At 33.7% G+C, this 16723-nt stretch overlaps 1 protein-coding gene across 1 annotated transcript; it reads right to left on the minus strand.

Annotated features, from left to right (window-relative positions):
* Positions 1–1740: 1740 nt before the first annotated feature.
* On the minus strand, positions 1741–16493 carry LOC118744562. Its single transcript, XM_036477685.1, has 5 exons — positions 16143–16493; positions 7860–8060; positions 3593–3730; positions 3199–3516; positions 1741–3129 (listed from the first exon to the last, which is right to left on the minus strand). The coding sequence occupies exons 1-5, from the start codon at positions 16389–16391 to the stop codon at positions 2635–2637; spliced, it is 1401 nt and encodes a 466-aa protein (XP_036333578.1). The 5' UTR covers positions 16392–16493; the 3' UTR covers positions 1741–2634.
* Positions 16494–16723: the final 230 nt, after the last annotated feature.

Here is a 16723-nt window from a genome sequence, read left to right on the forward strand (position 1 = left end):
AATATACACTATAGTGCAAAACTGAGTCCATTGGTGATGTTTGTTAAATATTTGCAAGGATTCTAATTATTATTATTTTTTTTTTTTTATAAAAACATGGTTCATGCTTTGACCAAACCATAAAAACCAAACTTTCAATTATACATACATGGCTTAGAAAAATTCAAAAAAATTTCATCAAAATTTTGAATTTTCTAATCTGAACTTTTAGCAAATTTTTGGGTATGCAGCTTGCCTGTTAAATTTTAGTACAATTAAGTGCCAGTTTTAAGCGGCTGAAAAACCCCCTTTGATTTTTAATATATTTTTTGCTGACTGTATAGGTTTTAATAATTACACTATGCCACAGTCAAAATCGGGATGGGATGAAACCAACGGGAAATGTTATATCGGTCAAAAACAAGTTATACGTGGCCCGGCGTTTCGCTGGGTCACGTCTAGGAATCGAGATATATCGATTTGAAGTTAGTAACTATCATATAGGGGAAATTGTCACCTTTGGTTGTCTTTTTTTTTTACATAACTCGAGAACCACTAGTCCGATTTTGCTCAAACAAATTAAAAAAAAATTAAAAATTACAATTCCTTTAATCTGTTCATATAACGTTTTTCTATATAATCAACAGTTTTGCCGGTAAAAATAAATGTATAAAGAAAAAAAATATTTTTTGCTTAAAATATTAAATTTTTTTATTTTTTAAATTCATAAAAAATCCAAAACGGAAAAAAAGGCAAGTCGTATTACTTTCACGCAAAGTCACATAACCTTTAAGCAAAATGAGACATAGATCATGAAAATCGATGGACGCGTTTCGCTTTTATTCACAATTAACTGAAGGTATCTCATTTTGACAAGAATATTGATTTTATGTTTCAATGAATTTTCATGATCTATGTCTCATTTTTTTTTTGTGACTTTGCGTGAAAGTAATACGACTTGATTATATAGAAAAACGTTATATGAACAGATTAAAGGAATTGTAATTTTTAATTTTTTAAAATTTGCTTGAGCAAAATCGGACTAGTGGTTCTCGAGTTATGTCAAAAAAAGACCACCAAAGGTGACAATTTCCCCTATATGATAGTTACTAACTTTAAATCGATATATCTCGATTCCTAGACGTGACCCAGCGAAACGCCGGGACACGTATAACTTATTTTTTTACCGATATAACTTTCCCCGGTAGTTTGAACCCTTCCCGATCACTGACCCCTACCATTTGTCTCACAGTGTTATCGATAAATGTATATGTGCACGTCCATATATAACTATGTGTCTGTTGATATTACTATCAATAAATACACATCGATATTGTTATCAATTTATTTATCGATAGATTTATATATATTAAATTTTTAAGAATAACAAAATATGTAAACATATTCACCCCTATTGCGAGTGTCGACTAGTAGTAGTTAAGCGACTATTATTCGATTATTGATTATCCATGTCGTTTTTTCTTTCAATAACTGAGTGTAAATTGTTTTTATTCGCTTATTGAACGGAAAATCGACATTCACAATACCACGGAAAAGCGATAATCGAATAATAGTCGTTTATCTACTACTAGTCGACACTCGCAATAGGGATAATTATGTATGTGGACTGAATAAAGGTACCGATATATATGAAGAGCTCTCCAGTTTACAATTTTTGGAACTAAATTATTACACAGGCCAACAAGATTTAAAATAAAGGGCTGTTCAGAATGTTGTGGAAATGGTCTTGAATTTGCATTTGCAAATTTTATGCTCGCTGCCGTGTACATTTTATTGTTGTGAATTCAAAATGCAACGAATATGCAAATTCAAGGGAAAAAATCAGTATTGCCCTGTGTAAGCTTTCCACACAACACAATGAGCATTGCTATTATTTTATCAAGCTATTCAATCGCGAATTACAACAGAAATTGGACGAATCTGGTTGCTTTCTTTTTGAATTCTTGAAGTACGTCGTTTTTGCTATTATCTTCAAAGTGCCGAATAGCCCGATCTCCCGCGATTTTTTTTAGACAGCTTTTACAATTCTTAGATATATTTACTCGTGTCTAAAATTTAAATGTAATAGCTTAGATTATTTAAAATACCCTCAGAAACGCTCTCCATCTCGCAAAAAATAATGTTCGAACCGTCCTTTTTTGATTTTTAGCATTAAAAGGCAGTGTTTAGGCTTTCATATCCTCCCACACAGACGAAATGTACAAAAATGCGTTTTTCGGCACCTTTAAACCTAAATTGCTCGAAAACTAGAACCAATCCAATAACTTTATGGTCAGATCCGAATTATACTAGAAAAATCTTATAAGAATCGGCTACAATATTTTACTCAACAGAATTTTGTTGGGTAGTGTTATTTATTCACGTTATTCATGCCGATATATTAGAAATTTTGACCGGCAGGTGAAAATCCTTTTGCTACTTAGCAGCATTTTTTTTAGGATTTGTTTTTATATTTAATGTTTTAACAAAAACAATATTCTGTGTTATTAACCAAAAAGATAAAATAATATGCTTAACAATTTAGAACCTTTTTTTATAAAATATCCTCGATAATACTTATCTATTATTACTGCGCTCCACGCAATTCCTGCCTTTGAGCTGCAAAACTTTCCTCCACTCTATACTCCTCACCGCTTATGCAGAGGTGGCTGCCAACTTGTAGCGTTTCTTCTCCTCATTCTTGCTCCAAGCGCGCACTACACCAATCACCACCACGAGTAGCACCACCGCCAACACAAGGCTGCTAGCCACGAACCATGGATAGAAACCTGGATATGGATGACCATCACCCTCAGTTGATTCGAAAAGCTCTTCGTCATCCCAATCTGGCGCATGCGTACCGTTCTCCCCCTCAGCCATTTCCAGGCGTTCGAATTTCTTAGCGCCCGTTTTGTAAGTCGTGACCGCCGCAAGGTGTGTGGAATCGAGTGTTTCATATACTGGCTCGGCGCTTTCGATGCGCGTAAATGTAACCTCACCATGATGGATTTCATTGCGAAAGCGTTTTATGGCATAACCGAAATATTCGAAAACGTCAGCGTTGAATTGTTGACGATGCTCAGCCCACTGGCCGATCACTTCCACATTGACTGACGTGCGTGCGTCCATAAAACGGCCGAAAAAGGCCCTCTATTATGAGATAGAAAAATTCTTATTAAAAATAAAAGGCAAGTTAATTTGTAAAGTTGTATGCCTTACCGTCGATACATCCACACCACCGACTCCCACGTCATTCAATTCCAGCACTGCACCCGCATGCTCAAATAATAGCGGCAACTGATCCAAATTGTGGCTATAGACAGTGCTCACGTTTAGATGCACTTTCTCGACAAACTCATATTTTATGCTGCCATAGATTTGTTTTGGCTCACGACTTGGATTGTGGAGCGTTGTGCGGTCGAGCAAGGTTTTGTAGCTGGTGGACACATTCACCCAAGGCAAGTAGGTGACGTTGCGCAGCTCGTACATGAGTGGCTGTATTTCGATTAGCACATTGATGCTGGCATCTAGACCGTACTGGAGTTAGGAAAGAGTGTTTGAGAGTTTCATACAAACGTAGAATGAGTTATTTTTTTTATCATCTCAGACTTACAAAGTTATCCTCGAAAATCATGACAATGCAGGCAAAAAGATCTGATGTAATGTTCGTAACAAGATCGGTGTGGCTGAAGTGACAGAGTTCTGTTTTTTCGCGTTCCAAATCCGTGGCTTTGCCAATATAGCTCAGTTGCTGGAAGGATGAGATACATTTTTGTAAAGAAGTGTCTTCAAAACGATTGTGGGTTTAGTTTAAAGGTAGCTTAAAAATACCATAAAAAATAATTTCCCTTAATTAGTAAAGAACTTTTATACTAGCTTTAGTTGTCACAAAAGTATGTCAACTGTGTTTCAATCTGTTCAAACGCTCGCATAAGGCAGTACCCGAAACGGCCAATGGTTGCATATCGTATTAATACAAATGTTTTTGAGCCTTGGGATTCATGGATTCCAAGATAAAATATACAAAAGAAACCTCTTTGTGTTCTACAATACCTAATTATTTTATATCTTGAGTTCGGCGCTTATTTTTAAAACTTGCGAGATGGTTACTTGGCTACCTTTTCATCTTTGCCGCAATAAAATGTTATTTTCAAGAAGGAACTTAAAGTAAACAGCGATGTGCAATAGACGGTCATCGATTGGATTGTATATGTCCCGATTTAGATTGGACTAGAGGTCACATCTGGGTTTACGAGACATTTTTGTACCGAGCGATATTAATAGAAGAGTAAATAATAAAGTCGTTCCAGTATTAGTTTAGTCTCAAAACTGGAGCAGGCTAATCAATGCATTGACCTTTCTGCATTTTTGAGCAATGAGGGTTAACCCAGGGTCGGGCTGTAGCACCAGGGGTACTGTCCTCATGTGATTCTCATAGTCAGCTGTCGCTACTAGTAATAGACCTACATAAGTTAGTGAAGATATTCATATCGAATTATGCTCAGTGTATTAGTTAGTGGTCATCTAAGCCCCTAAGCCTATTTCGGGTGGTCCATAAATCAATGTCGTCAAGCTCCACTAACGGTAGGCAGAAGAAACGAGCAGTTTCGACGGGGTCGACCAAAGGGAGAAGGGTGTTAGTTGAGTGGGATTGAGCAGACACGTGAAGAAGTGGTCGGTAGCATGTGGGCAGTCTCCACATCCCGGACACTCATTGTGGATATTGGCGTCTGGTCTGGATAAGTAGCTGTTGAGGCGGCTGCAATAACCAGACCGTAGCTGGGCCAGAGTAACGCGTGCATCTCTTGGCAGTTGAAGCTCTGTGTATGTTACAGGTGTTGATTAGGCTCCGATTATGGTATTCATAGGTCGACTCTCTATGAATACCGTTGATCACTAGTCTGTTCGTTGTCGGGTCCAGTGGTTGGTCAATATATGTCTGGACCGCGTCCATGAACTCGAGTAGGCGCCCTCTGACGTGCCTGGGGAAGCTCCTCTGCGAGCAGGGGGTCTGTTGGGGTGATCACGACATATCTCTTGTCTGGGTGTTGGGCCGTTGGATTTTCGATTAGAATCAGCGATTATATAAATAGTAGGCCTAAAATCTGCGGCACTGGAAATGGGAGGCATTTTCACAAATATTCAAAGAAAAATACATTACAACTTTCTAGAACTATTAAGGAAGACGTGGCCACACTGTAAAAAATTAAGTGGTTCAGAAGGCAGATATATTAAGATATGCAGCAATTAGCGTGGAGTACTTAGCTCATGTCAATCATATGGAGAAGAGACTTTGCTGTGAATTTTTCCAAGAAATTCCAACAAAAAATTCTTCAGCTTTTGCTGGAAACTATATAGTTTTGTACATACATTAGGATGCATCACTCTATATGCAAAAAAAAAGTAGCTACTGTCCATCGACACTATAAAATCTTTTATTTTTTATAACTTCCGCCAAAATATTTTAGAAAAGTATTGAGATTTATGTGAGCTGAACCTATTTAAAAATACCTACATAAATTGAGTGTTTTATAAATAAAATTAGTTTTAAAAATATTTTTTCCAAAAACTCACCTCAGATGATAGAAGAGTTTAAGTTTAGAAAGTCTGATTAAAAATATTTACAAATTTTATAAACAGAATCAGAATAATGAGATTTTTGGAGGTATTTTCAAACCGGTGCAGCTCACGTAAATCTTATGTTTCCAAAAAATTTAGACAGAAGTCTTAAAATATAATAGATTTTATAATTCCGGTGAAAATAATGCATTTTTTTGGTGAGACACCCTAATGTACATATGGTGGTTAGTCTTTAGTTTGAAAAAGTTTACCTTCAAAAATTTGATATTTTTACTAAGCTTCTATTAAAAGGGCGTCCTATTCTATACCTTTGGCTAGTTAGTCGTTAAAATATTGTTTGGGAATGCAATGAAATATTAATTTAAAGAGAAAATAGCCTAATCCCATATACGTAAATTTGTTTGTTGTTTTAATAAAATGCAAGATATAATCTGTGCATAATCCCAAAAGTGGCAAATTTAGAGTTTGCACACTTTTTTTGAAGACGGTATGTACATTAGACTGCACCACTCCCCATACATAAAAAAATCGGCATTGTGTTTCCATTGGAATTATAAAATCTATTATATTCTAAGACTTCCACCAAAATATTTCGGAAAAATATTAAGATTTACATGAGCCGGACCGATTTGAAAATACCTCCAAAAATGGAGTTTTTTATGAAAAAAATAGTTTCTTAAAGATTTTTTTTGAAAAAATCCCCTCAAATGACAAAACGGTTTAAGCTTAAAAAATTTGCATAAAAATATAAAAAAAAGATCAACGTAATCGTAATAATGAGATTTGTAATGCTGTTTTGTAACTTTTTTCAAAGATTGGTATAAGAAAAACTTGAATAACTGAGCCTAAACTATTCCGATTTAGACTTGTGAGGTATCATTGGAAAGTTTTTTTCTCACACTTATTCCTTTGCTAATAAACTCATTCAAAGGATGAAAGAGAAAGGTAGGATGAACGAACGTCATTCAAAGTTGAATTAAGATTTGTTGGTATTAAAAAAAAAAAAAATGCACAGAAATAAAAAGAGCGGAAAATACCTTTCGATTGAACATCGAAAATCTCACTATAACGATTCCGTTGGAAAGAATTTTAAATATTTGTATGCAGATTTTTTCAGCTTAGTTCTTTAAGAAACTTTTTATTCATAAACAACTCCATTTTTGGAGGCATTTTCAAATCGGTCCAGCTCACGTAAATCTTAATATTTTTCCGAAATATTTTTATTTTTAACCGACTTCCAAAAAAGGAGGAGGGTTTCAATTTTTCGGAAAATTTTTTTAATTTTTTTTTTTTTTTTTTATTTGTTACCGCATAACTTTGGACCACGTCAACCGATTTCGATAATTCTTTTTGCATAGGAAAGGTAGTGTCTCAGAGGTGGTCCCATACTAATCTGGTTCCGATCAGCGGATCATGAGATATATATATATTTTTTTTTTATATAGAGTTGAAGTCGGTTTTTTTTTGCTAAAAATTACTTGTTATTTTTTCAAATATAATAAGTTTTGTAATCCCGTCGGAAAACCGCAACTTTTCTTGGTGATGGAGTCTAATGCACATATGTATGTACATACATAATATCTACATATACATATATGCATATGTAAGATCAAATCGGTCTGTGATTATCAACTTGTAAAATTTGTCACTTAATAAATAAAATAAGCACACTAAACGCTCGGAAAGACGCCAAGCCTACGGCTAACTCAATTATGATGATCAAATTTAATTTACATGACAAATTATAATAAAATATTTTTGCACATAACTATGCATATATATGTACATATATGTATGTGTTAATTTATTTACAAATAAAGACTTCAAATATTTACTTTTCTCAATAAAAAAGACATGTGCGCTTTTATTGCCACTCAAGCCTAAATTTTTTAGTGCTTCCTACATGAAGAGTGGTCGTACTTTTTTGACGTTAAGTAATTATCTTAAAAAATGTATGCACATGCTTAGTCATCAATATGACTTAAGACCTAAACACATATTTTTTTTTAATTTTTAAATTTCATAATTTGCACTCGGTTACATATCAAATCAACATTTTACCCGCCGTTTTAATATTTACAAAATTTATTGTTTTTTTTAAGGAGATGTCTCTTTCAATGGCCTTTCAAGCTTTTATTGTGATGATTACTATTTTTTTATTGTTTTTGGTCATAAAGAAATACTAATTGGTTGCATTTTTTATTCGACAACTTAATAGTATTAACCAGCTATTTTTCAAATCTTATTTATAAAACAAAAAAATAGAATAAATAAATAAATGTTTTTTTTTCTTTTCTTACGTCCTTTGGATTCAATTCCTGTGCAAAATTCTCCAAAACCATATTATATGGCACCCAGGCAAGCAAAGGATTTTTGATGCCATCGCAAATTTCTTTGTGTGTACCTCGCCCTCTAAGTTCACCATTGCGCAATTTGAAGAAGTAATATGTATCCTTATACGATGTACCGTGATCCTTACACATGGTGTCTAGGAAGCTGTCCTATGAAGAAAAAGCATATATGTAGTAGTATACATAGATTATATATTTGCAAATAATAAAAATAATATGCAAAAATAAATAAAGAATTATAAATAATATAAAAGTTCAGGACTGCTGAACGCAGATCGAACACTGAACGATACTATGAGGACGGATTTCGTACCGAAAAAAATCAAGATCCCTAAAGAGCAAAATTGGAAACAAATCGTTTATTCTTCCATTGATTTGAAATTTTCTAGTAGAACTAATAAAGAACATGCTTTTTGAAGAATACAAGGATGTTACGAGCTGTGGTCGAAAATTTTCCAAAAAGACGTTAAAGAAGAAAAGGCAATATGTTTTATTTTTATTTTTTTATTTCATAAGATAAAAGAGTATTGAGCGCCACGCGGCTATCCGCACACAAACTGATGGCATAGACTTTCACATGAAATATGCTTTGATATTTTCCCATAGGAGTAAACACCTGGAGATGTAGCTTTGCTGCATAAATCTATCTTAAATATATTTTCAAAAACGATAATTTTACGTTCATATAATGAATTCATTAGGCGACGCTCGAATTGATATTTACCTTGATATATATGTACGGCACAATAGACCTACCGGTCGTAGAGTTACAACTATTAATCTATCTATCTATATGTATGTATATAGCTATCTAATCTAGTAGACATCTAATAAAATAATATATCTACAGAGTGCTCCGAGGTTTTTTTCCTCGACAAAAAATTCTCAACAATCAACGGTAATTTTTAAAGACTTGAAACTTGCACTTCATAATACTAATGGTGAAACTGGGGAAAATAAATCAAATTGAGAAATTTTAAATTTCGATGAAAATTTTCTTTGTATTGACTTCTTGCATTTCCCCAGTTATATATCGAGGGCTTATATTCAATACCCTCTATCTACAATTTTGATGAAAATGAGTTTTGGATGGTAACGTGAGCTCTTATTTATCCTTCAGCCATGACAATAATGCCAAACTTAAAATTTTGCTTTTATGGTATTATATTCTCATTTTGAAAAATCCACTATCTGCAATAACATTTTGTTACAAAAGAAAAATCCTCTATCTACACAATTTTGCTGGAAAATCGTTTTCATTACCATTTTTTTGTGGCAGGTCAAATAAAGACTGGGTAAGTTACATGTGCCGATGCATGTATGTATATGTTCCGGTAAAATCCGATCTTAGGTCAAACTAGTTTTGCCCAGGCTAAACTTGTTCTACCTAATGCGATGTCCAACCGAAACCAAATCTTGTGGACTGCGTAGCTTCAGTTGGACTGATGATGAGAGTTACAAAAATAGTTTATTCTAAGATCGGGTTTGGCCGGTAGCTTACAGGTATATACATGTCCGCTCATTTACTACAATAATGTCATAACTCAAAAAATCAAAACTCGAGAAAGACGGCTTTAAAGTTTTGAATTTACATATACGCCGATACTAAAAATGAATACATATTTTATTCTAGTGAGATTCTGGTAAAGGCCTGTATGCAGCTCTCAAGAAAAGCAAAAACTCCATATAAAATGACGTACAAGGAATGGCTAAGAAATTTTCTTGAGTCAAATTTCCTTAAGGCAGTACGCAGTTCTTAAGAAATTTACTACGCTTTCTACTACGGTTTTCTAAAGTTTTTTGTGAAGAAAGAGCATAAGGAAACCCAGTTTTGCAACAGATATATATGTCCGTTCCATTATTTCTTGAGGAAAGAGTGAGGCAACAGGCTGTGAAGTATCAAAAAATGTCAAAATTCCTTGGACACACATGCGAAATAATGGCAATTTTTTCTTTACCGTTTTCTTGAGAGCTGCATACAGGGCTTAATCGATACAGCTATGATATTTTTACACGAAATAGAAGAAGACGCAGCGATAATTTCTGCATACTCAACTCAAAATTTGTATTTTTTGGATTATGACACTACTAAAGTAAATGAGCGATGTGTATATGTTTATTTGCCTCCACTTGGTCCGAAGATTCCCACAATTCCCTCTTACTCATATCTATTTAAGAGTTTGACCAACCATCTCTTCGATGACAGGCAAAAGCCCTGGTGCAGACAAAATTCCGTACCCCGTTCTAAAAAATCATCCGTATCCCATCAAACATAGAGTCATTAAACTCCATAACTACATTTTATTTCAAGGGTTATATCATCAAGAGTGGGAAACTGCTATTATTATTCCTATTGCCAAACTAAATACGCTAATGATATTTTAATTTTTTCTAAGACTAAGGACTTGACGCAAGTAAAAATTATTTTTCTAACATACTAAACGATCTAATCAATTGGTCCAAATCTTCAGGAGCTCAGATTTAAGCTGAAAAAGTAATTTTTTCACATATGCAGAAAATACAAATAAATACATACATCCAACCCTCTCCTTGTCTAACACCCCTCCCCTATACTGATACATTGAAAATATTTGGAATGATTTTTTACAATAAACCTACTTTTAAGCAGAACTGTCATTATGTAAAAGTTGACTTTGGGCTCGTAATTTATGGACACTGCGCAAAAAAACATCTTAAATTGCTAGAAACACCTTACTATGTAGCAGAGGAGAAAAAGCATCCGTGCATTTCCCACCTCGCCAATAAAAGCTATCTCTCACGTCGAATCCTGCTTTCAACAAAAAAACTGATGTAGCAAGCAATCACCTTTATTTCGTATATTAAGCTACATCAAAGATTTCGACATCATCCGATGCTTACTAAAGTAAAAACTCTACCGCAAGGGCATTTGCCCAGTTTGATACTCATAAATTACCTGGTGGTAACAAAAGGGCTGGGTGTTACAATTGTCTTCAGTGCTTTTCCCACGTACTGCTCGGCATTTACAGCCGAATCAGCTGTACGTTTCGCCTCTATAAACGACGGAAATTTCATCATCTGAACGGACAGTAAACCAGGCAGCGAAGCCTCTTTTAACAGTGCTAATGATTCTCATATAATTTCGAAATCACGTGAAATACTCTTTTGACACAAAAACACATTTAAAATTATCTGGTTACCTGGGCACATCGGAATAGAAGGGAACGAATTTTCACACCTATGATTTCTGCATTAAAATCTTAGTATAACATAGTATTTACGTCTAAAGAACTGACATTTTCATTATTCTGCAAAACCCTCTATCAGCAAATTTTTCTATATAAATAGTTATAATTCGAATTGCAATAACCTCTATCTGATCTTTAAACTAAAATAAAATGAATTAAAAGTAAAAAACTAGTTTTAGTATATTGCGTGAATATTTAAGAAATGCGTGTGTACTTAAAATTATTAACACTTTTAAAAACAGCTGCCAAAACAGTTTTTTTGCTCTCCTGAAAAATTGAGTTTTTGCAGATAGAGGGTATTGAATATAAGCCCTCGATATGAAATTAGAAAAAAATTGATTCTTGCGGTTTTGCAGTGCAATGACCATATTTTTTATAAAAAAAAAATAAGAAAAATTTGGTGTGGAAAATATAAATAACTAAAATCGTCAAAACTCCATGGTATGCATATTCTTGACGCTGATTGTTATACAATAAGCGCAAGGGTTGAGATATGTATGTATTTACTTTGTTGCTGGTACATACAATGGTGGCCCAGGGACCCATTTATGCGAAAAAAATCGTAAGAATATGTTCCGATTTGCTAGTAATAGATAAATTAATCGTTATTTTTTATTTTTATTTTTTCGATCCCCACTAATCGTTAAATTTGGATTTTATCTGACAAAAATAACCATTATTTGGATTGTTATTTTTTCGACCATTTTTAGCCATTATAATGAAGACTACATTTTTATGGCCGTTTTTAATATTTAATGACCTAAAAAATTAATATGAAAATAACGGTGATGATCGAAAAAATAACGATACAAAATTTGTTGACCAGGCACAATCAAGATTTCCTGAAGATGACCTCAGATTGAGGTCGAAACATCGACAATTTAAATATCAATAGAACGAAGTTTTGCGTTTTATTTAATTGCTGGGCCTCGAGCTGGTTAAAAATGATTCATAATTTAAAATTTAAAGGCCAACAACAAAAACAAAATATGAAAAAAATATAAATCATAAAATAACGGTTAAATTTGATCGTAAACATATTTATCCAAATTTAATGGTTTAATTATGAATTTTATTATAAAGATCACCGTTACAGTCCCTGCCATGATAAAAAAAAAAACTTTACAAGGTAAAATAATTGAGCTCTAATCTAATATAACGTTTGCCAGCAATAAAATTTTAAAATTAACAATTGTGAACAATTTCATTTTTTTATTTTCAATTTTATATGATTTTAAAATGTTTGCAAACGTCAGAAAAAAATCATGGCCGACGAATTGAGAGAATGATTTTACCTTCTAATGTTTTTATCATGGTCCCTGCTTTTTTTCTAAAAATTTTAAACAAATGCCATAACCACAAATTTTCTTTCACTTTGTGCTAACTTTTTATTAATGGGTATACATATGTACAACCACACAGAGATATTGATCAAAATGGTCAAGACGGCATACTCCACGCAATTATAAAAACAAGACGGACAAAAAGAATTAGAAAAACACAAACAATTTTCTTATCAATACCATTTAGTGATTATAAAGAAGCCTTTAAAGGTATTTAAATCCGCTGGTACATACATATCTATTCATAAAAATCAGGTGAAATCATAATAAATGGCGTCAATTAATTGAGTAGATAAAGCATAGCAAAATATGTGCACACTTACGTATGTACATATGCACATTTAATCAGTATATTTTTTTCTTATAAAAATGCCGGTTACACTGCTTTAAGAAAATAAATAGTTTTGAATTAGCCTACAAAATAAAGCATGAAGTACTTATAATTACGAGTAATTTTATATTTTTATAAGCCTTTTTAAGAATATGCAAATATCGTACCCTAAATCAAAAACAGTCACAACTGAAAAAAAACCTCAAATGTTCTGCAAACGAAAAAACAGTGTGGAGTCGATGCACGCGACGCAAGCAGAACAAAAACAGTCTTAGGGCCGGTTGCTCAAAGCCTGGTTGACACTAATCACCAGTTAACATCGTTATCGACGTTTTCGACTCCATATATATAACACGGTGTCGGTAACGTCGATAACGATGTTTAATCGGGGATTAGTGCCAGCCAGGCTTTGAGCAACCGGCCCTTAGTAGTGTTTTTCCAGTTAAAGAAGATAATAATTTCGGCGGACGATAGAAATAGGATCCGTTAACTCTTTTATACAAAAAAATCAATTTTGAAAAATTTCGAGTTGTGACTGTTGTGATTTAGGGTACGATGTGTACCTAGATATGTATGTGCGGACATTTAAAAAAACACCTTAGCTAAAGTTCGGTAATTTTTTCTACAAACCACGGAAACGTTAAGTTATTTTAATTTTTAAGGTTTAAGAGACTATTTCAATAAAAGTTTATCGCTTATTTACTAGAGCAGTGTTATAATTAAAAAACAATAACTTTTTAGAAAATGTTACAATCAAAACAGAAACACCCAAAATAACTTAAGCGGTTTTACCAAAAGCCCCAATGACCAATATGTACATTAGACTGCATCACTCCCCTTACAAAAAAAAATCGCTACTATTTTTCCATTGGAATTATAAAATCTATTATATTTTAAGACGTCCACCAAAATATTTCGGAAAAATATTAAGATTTAAGTGAGCTGGACCGGTTTGAAAATACCTACAAAAATGGAGTTTTTTATGAATAAAAATAGTTTCTTAAAGATTTTTTTTTGAAAAAATCCCCTCAAATGACAAAACGGCTTAAGCTTAAAAAATTTGCAGAAAAATATTTAAAAAAAAAAATAAAGCAAATTTTGAACGGAATCGTAATGATGAGATTTTTGATGCTGTTTTCTAAATTTTTTTAAAGATTGGTATAACAAAAACTTGAATAACTGAACCTAAACTCTTCCGATTTAGACTTAGGAGGTGTCATTATAAAGGTATTTTCTCTACGTTTTTATTTCTGTGCTAATAAACTCATTCAAAAGATAAACCAGAAAGGTAGGATGAAGGAACGTCATTCAAAGTTGAATTAAGATGTGTTGGTATTTGAAAAAAAAAATATATATATTGGGACACGAATGACCTTTTTTTTGGACAGAAATAAAAACAGTGTGAAAATACCTTTCAACTGAGATCCCATAAGTCTAAATCAGAATAGTTTTGGCCCAGTTATTCAAGTTTTTCGTAAATCAATCTTTGAAAAAAGTAAAAAAAAACAGCATCAAAAATCTCATTCTTACGATTCCGTTTAAAAGATTTTTAAATATTTTTATGCAGATTTTTTAAGCTTAATCTGTTCTGTCATCTGAGGGGACTTTTTGCAAAAAGTTCTTTAAGAAACTATTTTTATTCATAAAAAACTACATTTTTGGAGGTATTTTCAAATCGGTCCAGCTCACTTAAATCTTAATATTTTTCCGAAATATTTAGGTGGACGTCTTAAAATATAATAAATTTTGTAGTCCCGGCGGAAAAACAGAAACTTTTTTTAGTGATGCAGTCTAATGTACATATGTATAAAAAATGTATGCATGTAACACACATTCGTCACAATTTCGAAGTTTAAAAGTTTAGTAAATTAATATTATTTGGCGTTTTCATTGCTAAGGAAACTAGTTTTTCAACGAACAAGCGCCGATGATCGCATTTTTCGAATTGTTTTTTTTCGATTTTTTTTGTCTGTTGTATTGTGTCATTGCCGCAAATGCATACTGTTTTGAATGCACATTTCAAAGTATGCATGTGCATACAAATGTATGTATGCACGATTTTGTGCGTCTATGTCATGTATTTCTACCAAATATGGTTTGTTCTTGTTAATGAAGAATCTATTTTTGGCTGGCGTGAGGTGATTTGCTGTAGTTTTTCGTTAACAACAGCATGCATTGTTGGGTCACGGAGAAGAAAACTTGTCTGGTGACCTTAACATTTTTAAAACACTGAAAATTAATTTATTTTGTTTATATATTTTTTGTAGTAAATAGTTAATGTCTTAATTAGTGAATGGCAGAGTCGTTATTTGGTAATTTAGTAGCTAGCTTACATAGATGCATGACTTAGGGTGGTCGAAACACCAGCTATTTTTGTATGAAAATGGCTCTTTTTTATAAGTGAAATATACCACCAATCATCTGTAATTGTTTTATTGGCTATCTCATTTAAATGGGGCCTACCCGCTCATGTAATTGAAGCATGGTTGGGCTCGACAAAACTGATTCGTAACGAACTGCCACCCAGCCCCGAGGGGATGTAACAACTAGCCTGGAAGGACGACGCCCACCACCGGGACATAGTGCGGTGTAGATGGAGTTACCAAGGTACACTCTGGTTCAATTTACAGATGTCGGACTGAAACAACCATTTCAACGGCTACTTCATCGTTCCCACGAGAGTCGGGTCTGCATAACCGGAATGACCCAGATTCATATCTGGCCAAGGACTGTAACTCCAGCATCACTCCCCAAAACCCCTCCAGTATCTTCCTTCAACGCGTAAGGTTCCTTGGCCTGAGGCTCTCGCAGTAGGCTGGCGAAGATGAGAGCAACTGACGCGATGCCTTGGGAATGGGTAATTGATAATATTGCAATAACAGCGAAATTCTATTCGAATACCCGGGATTTAAGGGTCCGCGGAAGTCGACGAATAAAAACGAACCAAGCCTCAGCTTCCTGGACCATTAGTTGAACTTAACGACAACGATTGAAAGATTAGCTAATCAAGGCAGGGCTAAGTACGCAATAAAATAAAAACAACAACCCGCGAGAAAGGTCTATAAGCAGTCATTTATGTACATTTCTCTTGGCAAGAACAGAACCACTACAACAACATGTTATAAAAAAATGGATGAATAGAGATCAGGAACATCACTAAATTTTATTCGGCGGCGGTGAATCTTATTTAATTTAAATTTACTATGTCCTTATTACAATAGATTTTTGAGCTTAGGGCTTGAAAATATCACTATGCCTAGAAAATATGTATATTTTTTAACGCGCATGAAAATATTTTTGAATTAAATTTTATAAAATCCACTTAACTTACCTTCTCTTTAACGGTCAACGTTGTGGCCAGCACTTTGCAATTGGGATCACCTTCCAAAGGATTAACATGCTTCTCAATATCCGCCAGCAACATTGGTTGGGTGCGTATGCAAAATGCATCATTCTCTTCAAAAGCATTGACTGTAATGCAGCGCCACTGCAGCCAAATTAGCAGCAAAGTGAACACAAAAATGGATGAACAAAAGGATATGCTGCCAGAGCAACACATTTTACTGCGATACTGCGACATTTTACGACAGCTTGTACAAGGTTAATAAATTTCGTAACAAATTTTAAATAGGCGCTCCTTTTTTTTAAGTATATACACTTTCTTAAATTTGGTTTTAATATGGCCGGTGTTGAATATGCACCTGATTATTAATTCAAACACATTTCACAGCTCGTTTGCTGTTGTGTATTAATAAATGCAAAATACTAATTTCCACCGACTCAAAGTGTTTAAGTTTTAAGAGAAATTCGCACAAACCCGACCGCGCATTTGCAGCGCAAAAACTTAACTGAAATTCAAATTGCCAGCAACCGAATTTGTGCGCGTATATTGTAGAGTTTGAATAAAAAGCT

This window comes from Rhagoletis pomonella, unplaced genomic scaffold, assembly GCF_013731165.1.
Source record: "Rhagoletis pomonella isolate Grant_MI unplaced genomic scaffold, Rhpom_1.0 Rhpom_scaffold_00008, whole genome shotgun sequence".
NCBI lineage: Eukaryota > Metazoa > Arthropoda > Insecta > Diptera > Tephritidae > Rhagoletis > Rhagoletis pomonella.

Excerpts from the sequence above, each read along its gene's own strand:
- LOC118744562 (XM_036477685.1), bottom strand. The coding sequence starts at position 16,391 with ATGTCGCAGTATCGCAGTAAAATGTGTTGCTCTGGCAGCATATCCTTT. Across the intron at positions 3,517-3,592 it reads TGATTTTCGAGGATAACTTT|TACGGTCTAGATGCCAGCAT; the intron begins GTAAGTCTGAGA and ends TCCTAACTCCAG. Across the intron at positions 3,130-3,198 it reads GTGGTGTGGATGTATCGACG|AGGGCCTTTTTCGGCCGTTT; the intron begins GTAAGGCATACA and ends ATCTCATAATAG.